General features: G+C 45.7%; 1 protein-coding gene across 6 annotated transcripts in view; it reads right to left on the reverse strand.

The window, feature by feature from the left end:
* Positions 1–12228, reverse strand: part of ugdh (UDP-glucose 6-dehydrogenase) — a 34022-nt gene extending 21794 nt beyond the window's left edge. For 2 of the 6 annotated variants that reach the window (XM_085968847.1, XM_085968837.1), the window contains exon 1: positions 12109–12228. Coding sequence is in view for 1 of the 6 variants with exons in the window: in XM_085968855.1 (XP_085824981.1) it covers positions 12031–12111 (81 nt within the window). In the remaining 5 variants the exon portion in view is untranslated. Of the gene's footprint in view, positions 1–12030 lie in introns of all 6 variants that reach the window. The other 4 variants (XM_085968820.1, XM_085968828.1, XM_085968814.1 and 1 more) reach the window with 3 other exon arrangements.
* Positions 12229–15917: the final 3689 nt, after the last annotated feature.

Raw genomic sequence — 15917 nt, forward strand, 5'->3', positions numbered from 1 at the left:
CATCTTATCTTAGATATTGGGCCATATTTTCCAATGCCTACGGGTGTGTACGAGCTGTGTACACACCTGTAGGGACATCGGAAATGCCGGTTTCAGGCACGCGAAGCGTATGCGCTGAAAACCGACATTTCCGATTTGTCAAGATCGCTCTTGACAGATCAGACACCTGCCCTAGAGAAGGGCCTCTGCGGGGGGGGGGGGGGGGGAAGAGTTCCGCTTTCTGCAGAACCACCGCCCACTGAAAACACTTCAAAGTCTTACACCTGGTAAAAGAGTTGAAAATAGTAAAAAAAAAAAATTCACTCATTTTTAATTTAAAAATACTTTTAAAAAAGGTAAGTTTATTTTTAGCCCTGTAAAAAACTTTAATTTTTTTTTCAATAAATTAAATATTTTAAACAAAAATTAAATTTTATGTAATTTTAACTCATTTTTAAAATGTGATGGTTTTTTAAAAAATTATTTAATGTTTTGATGTGTTTTTGGGGTGATCTCCATTCATACTTTTGACAGGTCTATCTGTCAAAAGTATGAAGGGGGATTCCCTTCTCCTATTGGCTGGCTTGGCCCACGTGATCCCAGGGACGCTTGAGAACTGCCTGTGCCCTGGGATACCTGGGCGCTGCGCATTTCGACTGTGGAGAGGCCCAGCATCGGAGGTGTCCGGACCTCGGGAGCCCTCAGGCAAGAGCGTAGGTTTCTTTCCGATAGGCGGCATCCGCACGCACGAAGCCTCCTATCGGAAATTATGGGCCATTATCTCAGGTACAGCGGATCACTCTCATAAGCAGTCTGAACATCTTACGTATGGGACGTGTATGTACTGCCCAATATCTAATTATATGATAGCATAACCCAGGGATGCAACAATAGTATCCCCAGATGATCTAAACTGGATATATGCACCTTTCGCATATGCTCCATGTGCCCTCCAGTTCGAGAAAAGATTTGGTAAGACAAGGCCAGATACAAATCTTTCAGCTGCTTTATTTTACAGACAACAATGAACATACAGAGCAATAGTTACGATCGGACAGTACAACTTACCATCACATAATAACACAAAATAACAAACATGCTATGTTTCCCCACATCAATGGGTTGTTTTGCTTGACTTAGATAAAATAATTACTAATTACTCTCTTGCAGTCGAACCTTCCGAGTCTATGTAACAGCCTTCCCTAGGAGTTTTCTGTTTTAAAAACGTGACTGGCAGCATGTTTTTTCCCACTTTTTCTATCTCCTTGTGTTAACAACCAGAGGGGAGGTTCTATACCAGACATAAGAACATAAGAAATAGGAGCTGGATTAGGCCATTTGACCCTTCAAACCTGCTCCGCCATTCAGCAAGATCATGGCTGATCTTCTATCTCAACTCCACCTTCCCGCACTATCCCCATATCCCTTAATTCCCTTAGTTCCCAAAAATTTATCGACCTCGGTCTTGAATATACTCAACAACTAAGCATCCACAGCTCTCTGGTGTAGAGAATTCCAAAGATTTACAACCCTTTGAGTGAAGAAATTTCTCCTCATCTCAGTCCCAAATGGCTGACCCCTTATTCTGAGACTGTGACCCCGTGTTGTAGATTCCCCAGCCAAGGGAAACATTATCCCAGCATTAACCTTGTCAAGCCCCTTAAGAATTTTATATGTTTCAATTAGATCACCTCTGATTCTTCTAAACTCTAGGGAATATAGGTCTAGTCTACTCAATCATTCCTCATAGGGCAATCCCCTCATCCCAGGAACCAGCTTAGTGAACCTTCGTTACACTCCCTCTAAGGCAAGTATGTCTTTCCTTAGGTAAGGAGACCAGAACTGTACACAGTACTCCAGGTGTGGCCTCACCAATGCCCTGTATAATTGATGTGGGGAAACATAGCATGTTTGTTATTTTGTGTTATTATGTGATGGTAAGTTGTACTGTCCGATCATAACGATTGCTCTGTATGTTCATTGTTGTCTGTAAATTGGCTGGTATCCAAAACAGGCTGAAGAGGGCCCCACACAAACCCTCCCTCCCAAGTATTTTCCTGGCCAACGTCAGGTCACTAGAAAACAAAATGGATGAGATCAAACTTGATCTCTCCTCACAGAAAAGGACAAAGGAATGCTGCGCCATGATCTTCACAGAGACCTGGTTGAACAACGGCATCCCTGACACCACCATCCAACTAGAAGGACGCACGGTCTTCCGCGCCGACAGAACTGCAGACTCCGGTAAGAGCAAGGGAGGCGGTTTGTGCATTTACACTAACAATGCCTGGTGCACTAACACGGACATAATCAATAGATCCTGCTCGGCTGATTTGGAATTCCTCATAGAAGGGTCTGCACCTTACCATCTGCCTCGGGAATTCACGGCTGTTATCATCACTGCAGTCTACATCCCACCACACGCTAATGCCAAACTAGCACTGAAGGACCTCTACAGGGCCATCAGCGAACAACAAACTGCGCACCCAGACGGAGCTTTTATTGTCGCGGGGGACTTCAATCACATAAACCTAAAAACTGTACTACCGAAATTCCACCAGAATGTTTCCTGCCCCACAAGAGGGGAGAACACTCTGGATCAAGTCTACACGAGCATTGTAGACGCTTATAAGGCCATTCCCTGCCCCCACCTTGGGAAGTCTGACCACCTCTCCCTGTTTCTAGCCCCGGCATACAAACCGCTCATAAAAAGAGTGAGAACATCAGTGAGATCAGTGAAAGTATGGCCAGAGGGGGCAGTCTCGGAGCTTCAGGATTGCTTCGAACGCACTGATTGGGGCATGTTTGCCCATAATGACATCGAGGAATACGCATCCACAGTGCTATTCTACATTAACAGCTGCGTCGAGGTCGTCACGACCCATAAAAATATCAGGACATACCCCAACCAGAAACCCTGGATGAACGGAGAGGTCCGCTCGCTGTTGAAAGCACGCGACGCAGCGTTTAAATCTGGCGACGCGGCGGCTTACAGTGCAGCTAGGACCAACCTAAAAAAGGGTATCAGGACTGCCAAAAGGAAACAGACACTGCGGATAGAGGATCATTTCCACAACAACTCGGACCCCCGGTGCATGTGGCAAGGCATCCAGTCCATCACTGACTACAAGGGCAAAAATACCAGCCCCCCGGTTAGCGATGCCTCCCTTCCGGAGGAGCTTAACAACTTCTACGCTCGCTTCGACAGGGACAACAGGGAGCCGGCTACCAAAGCCTTGCCACCCCTGGAAGACCAGGTGCTCACTCTGTCGACCTCCGACGTAAGGGGTGTTCTACGCGGAGTGGACACACGAAAGGCTGCTGGACCGGATAGCATCCCTGGACGGGTACTCAAGGAATGTGCTGATCAGCTGGCTGATGTCTTCACCGCCATCTTCAATCTGTCATTGGCCCAGGCAGTAGTCCCTATATGCTTCAAGACCGCTACCATTATTCCTGTGCCAAAACAAACGGCTGTGACGTGCCTGAACGACTATCGACCTGTCGCACTCACACCCATCATAATGAAGTGTTGAGAGAGACTGGTCCTGGCTCACATCAAAGCCAGTGTTCCCGCCTCTCTTGACCAACACCAGTTTGCCTATCGTGCAAACAGATCAACGGAGGATGCAATCACAACTGCTCTACACTCGGCACTGAATCACTTAGATGGTAAAGAGACCTACATCAGAATGCTGTTCATAGACTACAGCTCAGCATTCAACACTATCGTCCCCAACAAGCTGGCCACCAAACTCCAAACTCTTGGCCTGAACACTTCCCTCTGCAACTGGACCCTGGACTTCCTAACAAACAGACCCCAGTCTGTCAAATTAGGTAACCACACCTCCCCCCCCAACCGACCCTGAACACGGGGGCCCCACAAGGATGTGTGCTGAGCCCCCTCCTCTGCTCCCTCTTCACCCACGACTGTGTGGCTGTTCATGGTTTCAACACCATCATCAAGTTTGCGGATGATACCACGGTAGTAGGCCAGATCACCAACAACGATGAGTCAGCCTACAGGGAGGAGGTCCAGCATCTCGTGAAGTGGTGCGCCAATAGCAACCTGGCCCTTAACATCAAGAAAACCAAAGAAATCATTGTGGACTTCAGGAAGTCTAAAGGCGGAAGTCACACCCCCATCCACATCAATGGGGCTGTGGTGGAAAGGGTGGACAGCTTTAAGTTCCTCGGAGTCCACATCACGGAAGACCTCTCCTGGTCCCTCAATACCTCCTCTCTGGTGAAGAAGGCCCAGCAGCGCCTATATTTCCTAAGGAGGCTGAAGGGATGTAACCTGTCACCCCTGATCCTCTCTAACTTTTACCGCTGCACAATAGAGAGCATCCTGACGAACTGTATCACAGTATGGTATGGCAGCTGTAGCTACTATGACCGGAAAGCCCTGCAGCGGGTAGTCAAAACTGCCCAACGCATTACCGGCACCCGGCTACCGGCCATAGAGCACATATACCAGAAACGCTGTTTACGGAGGTCACGGTCCATCATCAAAGACCCTACCCACCCCAGCCACAGTCTGTTCGCCCTCCTGCCATCTGGGAGACGCTACAGATGCATTCGCACCCGTACGACCAGATTTAGGAACAGCTTCTTTCCCAGGGCTGTCATCCTACTGAACTCCACAAATAAACTCTAAAGCCTGCACATCTGCCAATGCACTTTATTATGGTTATGTTTATGTTAATGTATTACAAGCCAAATGTATGTTGAATGTTTAAATGTCTTAATCTAAATGTACACTCTCGGGAGCCGCAAGCCTACATTTTGTTGTACTGCACTTGTGCACTAACAATGACAATAAAAGTTGATTTGATTTGATTTGAATTGTAGTAAGACTTATTTACTCTTATACTCTAATCCCATTGTAACAAAAGCTAACATACCATTTGCTTTCCTAATTGCTTGCTGTACCTGCATGTTAATTTTGTGATTCATGTACAAGGACACCCAGGTCCCTCTGTGTGCAAACATTTCCCAGTCTCTCACCATTCAAAATATATTCTGCTTTTTTGTTTTTCCTACCAAAGTGAATAACTTCACACTTCCCCACATTATATTCCATTTGCCATGTTCTTGCCCACTCAGTCAACCTGTCCATATCAATCTGCAGCCTATTTGCGTCCTCCTCACAGCTTACTTTCCCACCTAACTTTGTATCATCAGCAAACTCGGATACGTTACACTCAGTCCCCTCAACTAAGTCATTAATATAGATTGTAAATAGCTCAGGCCCAAGCACTGATCCTTGCGCTACCCTGCTAGTTACAGCCTGCCAACCCGAAAAAGTCCTGTTTATTCCTACTCTCTGTTTTCTGTCCATTAACCAATCCTCAATCCATGCTAATATATTACACCTAATACCATGAATCCTAATTTTGTGTAATAACCTCTCGTGTGGCAACTTATCGAATGCTTTTTGAAAATCCAAATACACTACATCCACTGGTTCCCCCTTATCCATCCTGCTAGTTACACCTTCAAAAAACTCTAACAGATTTGTCAAACACGATTTCCCTTTCATAAAACCATGTTGACTCTGCCTAATTATATTACGATTTTCTAAGTGAAAAATCAGAGAAGCCAGGACGAGGGACTTCCCAACATAACGGATCTGAGATGTTTATTGATTACCAAACATAATAACAATTGCCTTCAGTCTTTGGAGAAACAACTTCAAGTTCTAGTTCATTAGAGTTTTAACCACCTTTTGTCTGAGTGCTCCTTGCCCCCAAATACATGCTTTAAAACCCCAGCATTAAAATGTAACTCTTTTTCCATGGAAAAAGTCATAAATCTCAAAACATGATAATTACATTATTGTTCCACATAGTACACATGTTTCCTCTCTGCCACTACTGTTACTGAGTTTGTTGCTCATATACTCCCAGAGGTTGCTGATCACCACTTGAGTTCTCCCTCCTGGAGCCCCAATGCTAATATGAAAGCGTGTCTACAGCACAACAATGGTCGAAGCTTAGGAACAAGCCATCTGCCCATCCTCTCAAGCAACAAATGGTGCGTGACATGGAGAGAACTTAACATGCACAAATAATTAAAACAGGGGGAGGAGGAAGATGGTATAAATACAACAAAAATTGAGGGAAACAAATTGGGGGAAATTGCATTAGTACAATAGCAAAATACTGCAGATGCTGGAAATCCGAAATAACAACAGAAAATGCTGGAAAAACTCAGCAGGCCAGGCAACATCCGTGGAGAGAAATTAGAGCGACGTTTCGGGTCTAACCCTTTTTCAAACTGGAAAGGAAATAAAATAGATCGAAGGCAGGGCTGCGATAGAACAAAAGAAGTAAAAGAAGTGAAAGAGACATTAAGAGGTATTCAAAACCAGACGAGATGGTAATAGGACAGTGGAGACAAAAGATGGCAAGATTAGGTGTGAAGTGTACTGGCAGGATGGGAGACAGCTGCCATGTGGGAGAGAGAAAAAAGAAGGAAAGGCGGGGGGGAAGGGAAGATCCAAAACAAAGGGGTGGAAAAAAAGAGTAAAAATGTAATAGGGGCCGAGGTTATGATCTGAAATTGTTGAACTCGATATTGAGTCCGGAAGGCTGCAAAATGCCTAATCGGAAGATGAGGTGCTGTTCCTCGAGTTTACGTTGAGCTTTCGTGGAACAATGCAAGAGGCCAAGGACAGTGAGGTCCGAGTGGGAATGGAGCGGTGAATTAAAATGAGAGGCGACCGGAAGCTCGGGGTCACCCTTACGGACTGAACGGAGGTGTTCCGCAAAGCGGTCACCCAATCTGCGTTTGGTCTCCCCAGTGTAGAGGAGACCGCATCGTGAGCAGCGAATACAGTATACTAGATTGCAAGAAGTACAAGTAAATCGCTGTTTCACCTGGAAGGGGTGTTTGGGGCCCTGGACAGTGGGAAGGGGGGGAGGTATAGGGGCAGGTGTTACATCTCCTGCGCTTGCACGGGAAGGTGTCAGGCGAAGGGGAAGGGCTGTTGGGGGTGATAGAGGAGTGGACTAGGGTGTCTCGGAGGGAGCGGTCCCGACGGAATGCTGAAAGGGGAGGGGAGGGGAAGATGCGTTTGGTGGTGGGATCACTTTGGAGGTAGCGGAAATGGCGGAGGATGATCCGTTGGACGTGGAGGCTGGTGGGGTGAAAGGTGAGGACAAGGGGAACCCTATCGTGGTTCCGGGAGGGAGGGGCAGGGGTGAGGGCAGAAGTGCGGGAGTTAGAACAGACACGGTCGGGACCGCTCCCTCCGAGACACCCTAGTCCACTCCTCTATCACCCCCAACAGCCCTTCCCCTTACACCTTCCCGTGCAAGCGCAGGAGATGTAACACCTGCCCCTATACCTCCCCCCTTCCCACTGTCCAGGGTCCCAAACACCCCTTCCAGGTGAAACAGCGATTTACTTGTACTTCTTGCAATCTAGTATACTGTATTCGCTGCTCACGATGCGGTCTCCTCTACATTGGGGAGACCAAACGCAGATTGGGTGACCGCTTTGCGGAACACCTCCGTTCAGTCCGTAAAGGTGACCCCGAGCTTCCGGTCGCCTGTCATTTTAATTCACCGCTCCATTGCCACTCGGACCTCACCGTCCTTGGCCTCTTGCATTGTTACACGGAAGCTCAACGTAAACTCGAGGAACAGCACCTCATCTTCCGATTAGGCACTTTGCAGCCTTCCGGACTCAATATCGAGTTCAACAATTTCAGATCATAACCTCGGCCCCCATTACATTTTTACTTATTTTTTTTTCCACCCTTTGGTTTTGGATCTTTCCTTTCCCCCCCTTTCCTTTTTTTTCTCTCTCTCCCACATGGCAGCTGTCTCCCATCCTGCCAGTACACTTCACACCTAATCTTGCCGTCTTTTGTCTCCACTGTCCTATTACCATCTCATCTGGTTTTGAATACCTCTTAATGTCTCTTTTACTTCTTTTGTTCTATCGCAGCCCTGCCTTCGATCTACTTTCTTTTCTTTCCAGTTTGAAAAAGGGTTAGACCCGAAACGTCACTCTAATTTCTCTCCACGGATGTTGCCTGGCCTGCTGAGTTTTTCCAGCATTTTCTGTTGTTATTGGGGGAAATTGCATTGTTTGGCATTAGTTTCACTAATATCACAATGCCAATTAAAAATAAATATGTTTCTAAAAAAAGTGAGTTATTTCCAAAATTAACTTTGATTAAACTACATCTATGTATTTTCATCAACCTGCAGCTAGACACCAAACAGGCCAGCCCCAGGCCAATAGGTTCATCATTTCATCAGACACCAGTTAATCTGGAGAGAGGTAGGTTAGGGGTGCACTACAGTAATTATGCTATTTTTAAAATAATGTTGTCTTCTAAAAGTATCCTTTAAAGAAATGAAGGTTATTTTAACTTGCATCTGAAGGGACATTATTACAATGCTGAGGGATTATTTTAGCCATGTCAATTTTTAAACAAAATATAAATAGTTTTATAGCAGAAAAAAAATCGACTTCGGGTGCATTTACATTGCAACTTGGGCATCACTGCCAAGTGGTTTCCACTCTGTAACAATGCAGAATTGGAATATAAATCCAGAATTGGATCCCAGAGTCTGGAAGGAGGCAGTCTGAGATCTCACTGGTAGAGGTAGACTCTCATTACAATGTCAAACCAGGTTTATAAAGTGCTCAGGGATCCCTTGGAGCCTCTGGACACTTTATAGACTGTCAAAACTTGATTTAAATGTACCAAGTACATGGATGATCCATTCATCACAAAAGATGAAGGTAATGCCACAGTAGAGATGGGGGAAGTAGACATACTGGATAAGATAAAAATAGACAGAAGGAGGTGCTAAATAGGTTGGCATCACTCAAAGTTAACAAATCACCTGGTCCAGATGGAATGCATCCTAGGCTGAGGGAAGCGAGGGTGGAGGAAGCAGAATCACAACCTTCCAATCCTCCCTGGTTATGGGAGTGGTGCCAGAGGACTGGAGGATTGCAAATGTTACACCTCTGTTCAAAAAAGAGGGATGAACCTGGTAACTACAGGCCAATCAGTCCAACGTCAGTGGTGGGAAAACTCCTAGAGACCATTGTCAAGGACAAAATTAATTCTCACTTGCAGAAGCATGGGCTAATAAAGGACAGCCAGCATGGATTTGTTAAAGGAAAATTGTGTCTGACTAACCTGATTGAGTTCTTTGATGAAGTAACAGAGGGGGTTAATGAAGGAAGTGTAGTAGATGTATATATAGACTTTCAAAAGGCATTTGATAAAGTAGCACATAACAGACTTATTCAAAAAATAGAAGCACATGGTATTAAAGGGACAGTGGTAACTTGGGTACGTAATTGGCTACGGGATAGCAGGCAGACAGTAGATGAATGGATGTTTTTTCTGACTGGAAAGTAGTATGTGTAAGATTTGCAAAATTCAACAGATTCCCCAAAACCAAGAAGATTACCCTAAGGAAGGGATTTTTGGAGTGTTAATAAACCATGTCAGAATGGTATAAGAATACTGGGCCTAAAGGGAGATTTAAAAATCAAGGACCCAGGATTTTGGTTTTTATTTTAAAAGCATGTTCAAGCCTGTGGAAGAAAAAGGGGGCTGCAACAAAAGGAATTGGGATTGGCCTCTGTAAATGGACAGTTTTGGGTATTGGCATTAAGCCAAGCTGTCTGGGGACTATCTGGACTGTCTCAGTCATTTTACATAATGACAATAGACCAACAGAAGAGCAGTTCCCGCCCAAATTACAGAACCAGCCAAAAACTTGCATAATGCAAAACATGCCATCAACCAACAAAAGAATCTCAAGGCCCCACAGGAAACTCAAAGTCTAAGGACAAAACTGACAATTAAATAAGAGTTTAAACAATTGATGGGACCATCCCGAAACCACTTCACACGTTCTTAAAAACTTAAGCAAGCGATGGAACCATCCTGAAACCAATTAAACAATTGAACAGATCAATATTAATGAGCCCGCCCAAAATCTAACCATTAGCAGGCCTCGTTTAGTATAATTGGAAGCCTGTTTTTACAAGAAAGCAGTTAACAATCGAGGGGAGTTCATCAAGAAACAGTTCTCTTTTTCTACAGAGTTCAGCAGTCAGTTCAGAAAGGCAGTTCGCGCTCGAGTTCGACACAGGAGTTCTCTCTCTCTGGAAGCAACAGTTCACAGTCTCCCTTTCTGGAAGCACCAGTTCTCCACAGAAGCTCTCAACAGTGTCAGCGATCCAGAACATCACCAGACACGCTGTCGAAGTCCTCTACCATGTCCAGGGTATGGCAGGCACCAACCAACGCATCCAGCGAACCCCGAAACCGCGAACCAGCTCAACTGTCAAGGATTCGTTTGGTGAGCATTATCCCTGGTCCTTTGGGGCCCAACTTAGCTAGTAAAGTGGGATTGGGAGGGGTGAAGTATTTGTCTACTGTAATTTTCCCTCGTATGTACTGAAGTGTTCCCCATTTTTAGGGTGTTAAGATTGTGTTGTGTATTTTCTTTCTCAAATAAAGATCAAAGTTCTTTCACCAAAATTCAGTTGTCTGCTGCAATTTCATCACAGCCCCCAAATAAGTCCAAGGTCTAGAACCAAGGGAGTGGGAGCGATTCAAACCGCTCATAAGTCAGAGGCGAAGCTGACCACAAACACCACCCCCTACATATGCAGTGGGGTCCCTTAGAGGTCATTATTAGGACCATTGCTTTTCCTGTTCTATATAAAATGACCTGGACTTGGGTATAGGGAGTACAGTTTCAAAGTTTGTGGATGATACAAAACTTGGCAACGTAGTATAAAATGAGCAGGATAGTAGCAGACTTCAGGAGGAAGTCGACAGACTGCTGAAATAGACATGGCAGATAAGTGTGAAGTCATGCATTTTGGGAGAAACAACATGGAGTGGCAGTATAATCTAAATGGTACTATTTTGAGGGCGGGGGTTGCAAGAGCAGAGGGACCTGGGGGTGCTTATTCACAAGTCTTTGAAGGTGGCAGTGCAAGTTGATAATGTGGTTAGGAAAGCGTATGGGATACTTGGCTTTGTAAATAGGGGTATTGAAAACAAAACAAGGAAATTATGCTAAACCTTTACAAATCTCTGGTTAGGCCTCAGCTGGAGTATTGTGTCCCATTCTGGGCACTGCACTTTAGGAAGGATGTCAAGGCCTTGGAGAGGGTACAGAGGAGGTTTACCAGGGATAAGGGACTTCAGGTTATGTGGTGAGATTGGAGAAGCTGGGATTGTTCTCCTTAGAGCAGCGAAGGTTAAGGGGAGACCTAATCGAGGTATTCAAAATTGAGGGGTTTTGATAGACCAAGTAGGGAGAAACAGTTTTGTCTGGTAAGTGGCTTTGTAACCAGAGGTCATAGGTTTAAAATAATTGCCGAAAGAATTAGAGGGGAAATGAGAAATTTCTTCAGAGGGTTGTTAAAATCTCAAACACACTAACAAGAACTTTCAAAAGGCAGCTGGACTTTGACTTGAACTAATATTTGCAGGGTTCTGGGGAAAAAGCTGGGATGTGGGACTAATTGGACAGTTCTTTCAAAGAGCCAGCACAGGCACAACGGGCCGAATGGCCTCCTTCGGTGCTGTATGATTCCAGGGCACAGTTCAAACATTCTACATCTAGGCATACCCCAAATCTAGCAGAACAATTCATGGCAACAGGTGATTTTTGATAAAACCATACTCCCTTTAAAAAAGAATGAATTTCGGACAGCCTTAAAGGGATCGATCACATTTCTACAAAGGAGAAACTGGCCTCCCACAGAATTTCGTTCTTAGCAAGCTATTTATTTCGAGGGAAATCAATACGTATCTTTAAAAAAAGAGGGTAGGTTTATCCCCAAAAATGGTTCATGCTTTTAAAAACATAAAAGTCACGTAATTAGAAATGTGCACGTCACACTCAAGCGAAATAGAAAAACAAAATGAACTTTTCCGCATTTAATTCCTGCATTGGAGAGCGGCTGCTCCACTCACAGGACCAGACTACTTGATGGATGTTGGGTAAAAGTCCCTCAGACGCACAGTCTCACGTGTGGAAATACCTGGACTGAGAAGGAAGTCTGCAATATCGGGGCAACGAAGACGTGTCGAAGCTCAACCTCTGTCGAAGCAAAGCCTACCATCTGTCAGTTTCCGCGTTGGGAAATAACCCTGCAGTTCGTACTCTGGACTTCCATGTTCCCCCCGAATGCCTCTTCCGTGTTTTGCGGCGCTTGGCCGACTTTTGACCTGAAGCTTCTGTAGGAAATGAATAATAATTATGTGACGAGCTGTAAAGCACAGCCCACCCCTCTGACGTGCAAGGAGCCAGGCCTCCCTGCCCAAACTTGAAGTAAGGTGAACAATTCTTAGAACTGCTGTAGTACCGAGAAACTAATTCACTTAAGGATATGATGAATGACGTTCAGAACGGTTTGTGACTTTGGACTGACCCAGGTTGTGATATTGAACATTAAGTTCAGTAACTATTCTCCCTTTCCTCAGGCCTACCCTTAACTCTTCCATTCTCTCCCACTATCCCCTTATTGCTGTCCTCCCTGTGTATATTACTGATCACTAGATATTTGCTAGCCAATGTTGTGTCTGTGTATAATAAGACACAGACTGCAGGAGAACGGTACAACAGGTGTTTACTAAACGTGGCTCACACGGGAACTGATCTGTACAGATCACTACTCAGTGCTATATACAGATGTGGTCACTGCCGGTACTGCAGTATACATGAGCTGTAAAAGATAGTTCCCCCCTTAAAGGTATATACATTACAATTCCTCCCCTTTTTTAGATTAACAGTACCATAACACTCATTTAACAATTAAATATCAAACTAATTACAATTAACACTTTTAACATGCAACATTAGCTGAAAATAGTCTATTTATATATTCAGTCTTTGGGGAGGCTTCCTGATCCTTTCTGGATAGCGCCTTTCCCGAGTGTCTTGCTCTTGGTGCGGAGGCGATTCTGGCCCCCTGTCGTCAGTTGGTTCATCCGCTTCCGATGCTACTGTTTCTGGGGTAGATGCGACCTGTACATCGGGTTCATCACCAGGTACGTATGGGCGAGGCATGGGGTTGACTTGTTCCTGTGACTCTAGGATCTGGTCAGCATAGCGTCTCACGATGCTCTCCCCAACGTCCACTGTGTACATTAGTGGGCCCTGCTGTGTGCATATCGTTCCTGGCTGCCATTTTTCTGTTCGGTAGTCGCGGGCCAAGACTGGTTGCCCTACATTGAAGCTCCTTGTTGGCTTCTCATGGATATGCTGGAATTGCTTACTCTCAACATCTCTTCATACGTTTGGTCTGAGCAAATCCAGGCGAGATCTTAACCTTCGGTTAAAGAACATCATGGCTGGGGCCTGGTTGGTGACTGCATGTGTCGCATTCCGGTAGGCGAACAGGAAATTGTCCACCTTGTGCTGCAGCAAAATGTTGTCATTGTACATAGCCTTTATTGCCTTCTTAAAGGTTTGTACGAACCTCTCAGCCAATCCATTTGTGGCTGGATGATACGGGGCGGATGTGTAATGCCTTACCCCATTCTTTTTCAAGAACCTCCGGAACTCTTTGGACACAAACTGTGGTCTGTTGTCGGAGCAATCTGTTCTGGCAAGCCATTCCTGGCAAAAATGGTCCGTAGGACTGCAATAGTTTTCTCCGTGGTGGTGGAGGACATTTTGATGACCTCAGGCCATTTCAAGTGCGCATCCACGGCTATTACAAACATTGAGTCCATGAATGGACCAGCAAAATCAATATGCACCCGTTGCCATGGAGATGAGGGCCACTCCCATGGGTGTAGAGGGGCCTGTGGTGGTGCATTTTGGACTTTCTGGCATCCTGAGCAACTCTTGGTCAGGTCCTCGATTTTGTTTATTGATTCCCGGACACCACACATAAGCCCTGGCTAGGCTTTTCATTTTTACCCCTCCCAGATGACCCTCATGAAGCTCATTGAGCACTCTATCCCTTAACTTGGGTGGAATTACCACTCGGGATCCACACATCAAGGTCCCCCGGCACACTGACAGCTGTTCTCTCCTTGTCGAGAATGCTGGCAACAGTGAGTCGCCATGTGCTGGCCATCCCTTCACCGTCAAATCATATACCCGAGACAGTGTCGGGTCATTTCGGGTTTCTTTTCGATACAAGCGTTAGTTACCGGTAGGTATTCAACTATAGTCGGATGGAATATTTCGACAGGATCCACTGCTGGTGCTTCCTCTGCAGTAGGCAGTGGCAGGCATGATAGCCCATCAGCATTTCCATGCTGTTTCGTGCCCTTCTATTCAATCTCAGTGGTGCGCCCCTAGAAAAAGTGACCATCTTTGTAGTCGTTCCACAGTCATCACCGGAACGCCCTTCTTCGGATTAAAAATGGAGACAAGAGGCTGGTGATCAGTCAGCAAGGTGAATTTCTGCCCGTGCAGATAGTGATTGAACTTTTTCACTCCCCACACTAGCCTGAGGGCCTCCCTGTCAATCTGGGCGTAGTTACGCTCGGCTGAGGTTAGTGATCGTGACGCAAAGGCTGTTGGCCTCTCTGAGCTGTCCAAGAATTTGTGCGACAGCACCGCTCCAATGCCGTAGGGTGACTCATCACATGCCAACCGAATTGGTAATGCTGGGTTGTAATGGGCCAATACCTCTTTCGATGTGATTAGTGTTTTGCTCTTCTGGAAAGCTCGTCTACATTCGTCACTCCACTTCCATGGCACCCCAGTTTGCAGTAGGGTGTTCAGTGGGTGTAGCATTGTAGACAAATTTGGCAAGAACTTATGGTAGTAGTTCACCAGCCCGAGGAACGACCTCAGTTGTGACACATTTTCCAGTGCTGGAGCCTTGACTACTGCCTCAATCTTCTCTGGGGACTTATGTAACCCCTCTTTATCGATAACGTGGCCACAATACGAGATCTGTTTTCTAAAAAACTCGCATTTGGGGTGGTTAGCTCGGAGTCCATATTCCTGCAATCTAGTGAGCACCTACTCCAGGTTGGCAAGGTGATCACTGTCATTTTCGCCCGTGACCAGGATGTCGTCCAAATAACACTGGGTCCCTGGGATCCCTTGCAGGACTTGTTCCATTGCCCTCTGCCAAATAGCCGGAGCTGATGCTATCCCGAATACCAGCCGGTTGTATTGGTAGAGACCTTTATGGGTGTTGATTGTGAGGTATTTTTTTTGATGCTTCTTCTACCTCCATTTGCAGATACGCCTGGGCCAGATCAATCTTAGCGAAGAGTTTCCCTCCAGATAGCGAGGCGAAAATATCTTCAATCCGCGGAAGTGGATATTATACGGTGTGAAGGACCGGGTTCACTGTTACCTTAAAGTCCCCACAGATGCGAACCATCCTTGGTTCCCCAGGCGTGCTGCTCAACGACTTTTTCATCACAGGGACGATGGGTGTAGCCCACTCGCTCCAGTCTACCTTGGACAGTACACCTGAACATTCCAGACTCTCCAGCTCTGCTTCGACGGCTGAGCGGATCGCATAAGGTACTGGTCTGGCCGTAAAAAATTTTGGGCTTGCGTTTTCTTCAATTTTAATCGTCGCTGTCATGCCTTTTAGTGTTCCGAGTCCTTGCTGGAACACTTCTTTCGCGTCAGTTAGGATCTTTGACAGTCGCCCAGGTGTGACGTCGTCATCCTTTTTGTCAGCCACAGTCAGTGCCTGTATGGAATGCCAATCCAGTTGTATTTTCCGGATCCATTCACGTCCCAGTAATGGTGGTCCTCCATCTTGTAATACATACAGGTCTAGTTTTGGTGTTTCCTTACCGTTATATATAACGGTCACCCTTATTTTTCCTTTGGGGTAGACTTTTTGCCCCGTGTACGTCTTCAAAATAATTTTTGTGTCTCTCAAGGGTATGTGTGAGAATAGCCGCTCGTAGTCCCGTCGGTTTATGACTGTTAGGGCTG

The sequence above is a fragment of the Somniosus microcephalus genome, chromosome 2 (assembly GCF_052327205.1).
Source record: "Somniosus microcephalus isolate GS21.2 chromosome 2, FLI_Smic_1.0, whole genome shotgun sequence".
NCBI classification, from domain to species: Eukaryota; Metazoa; Chordata; class Chondrichthyes; order Squaliformes; family Somniosidae; genus Somniosus; species Somniosus microcephalus.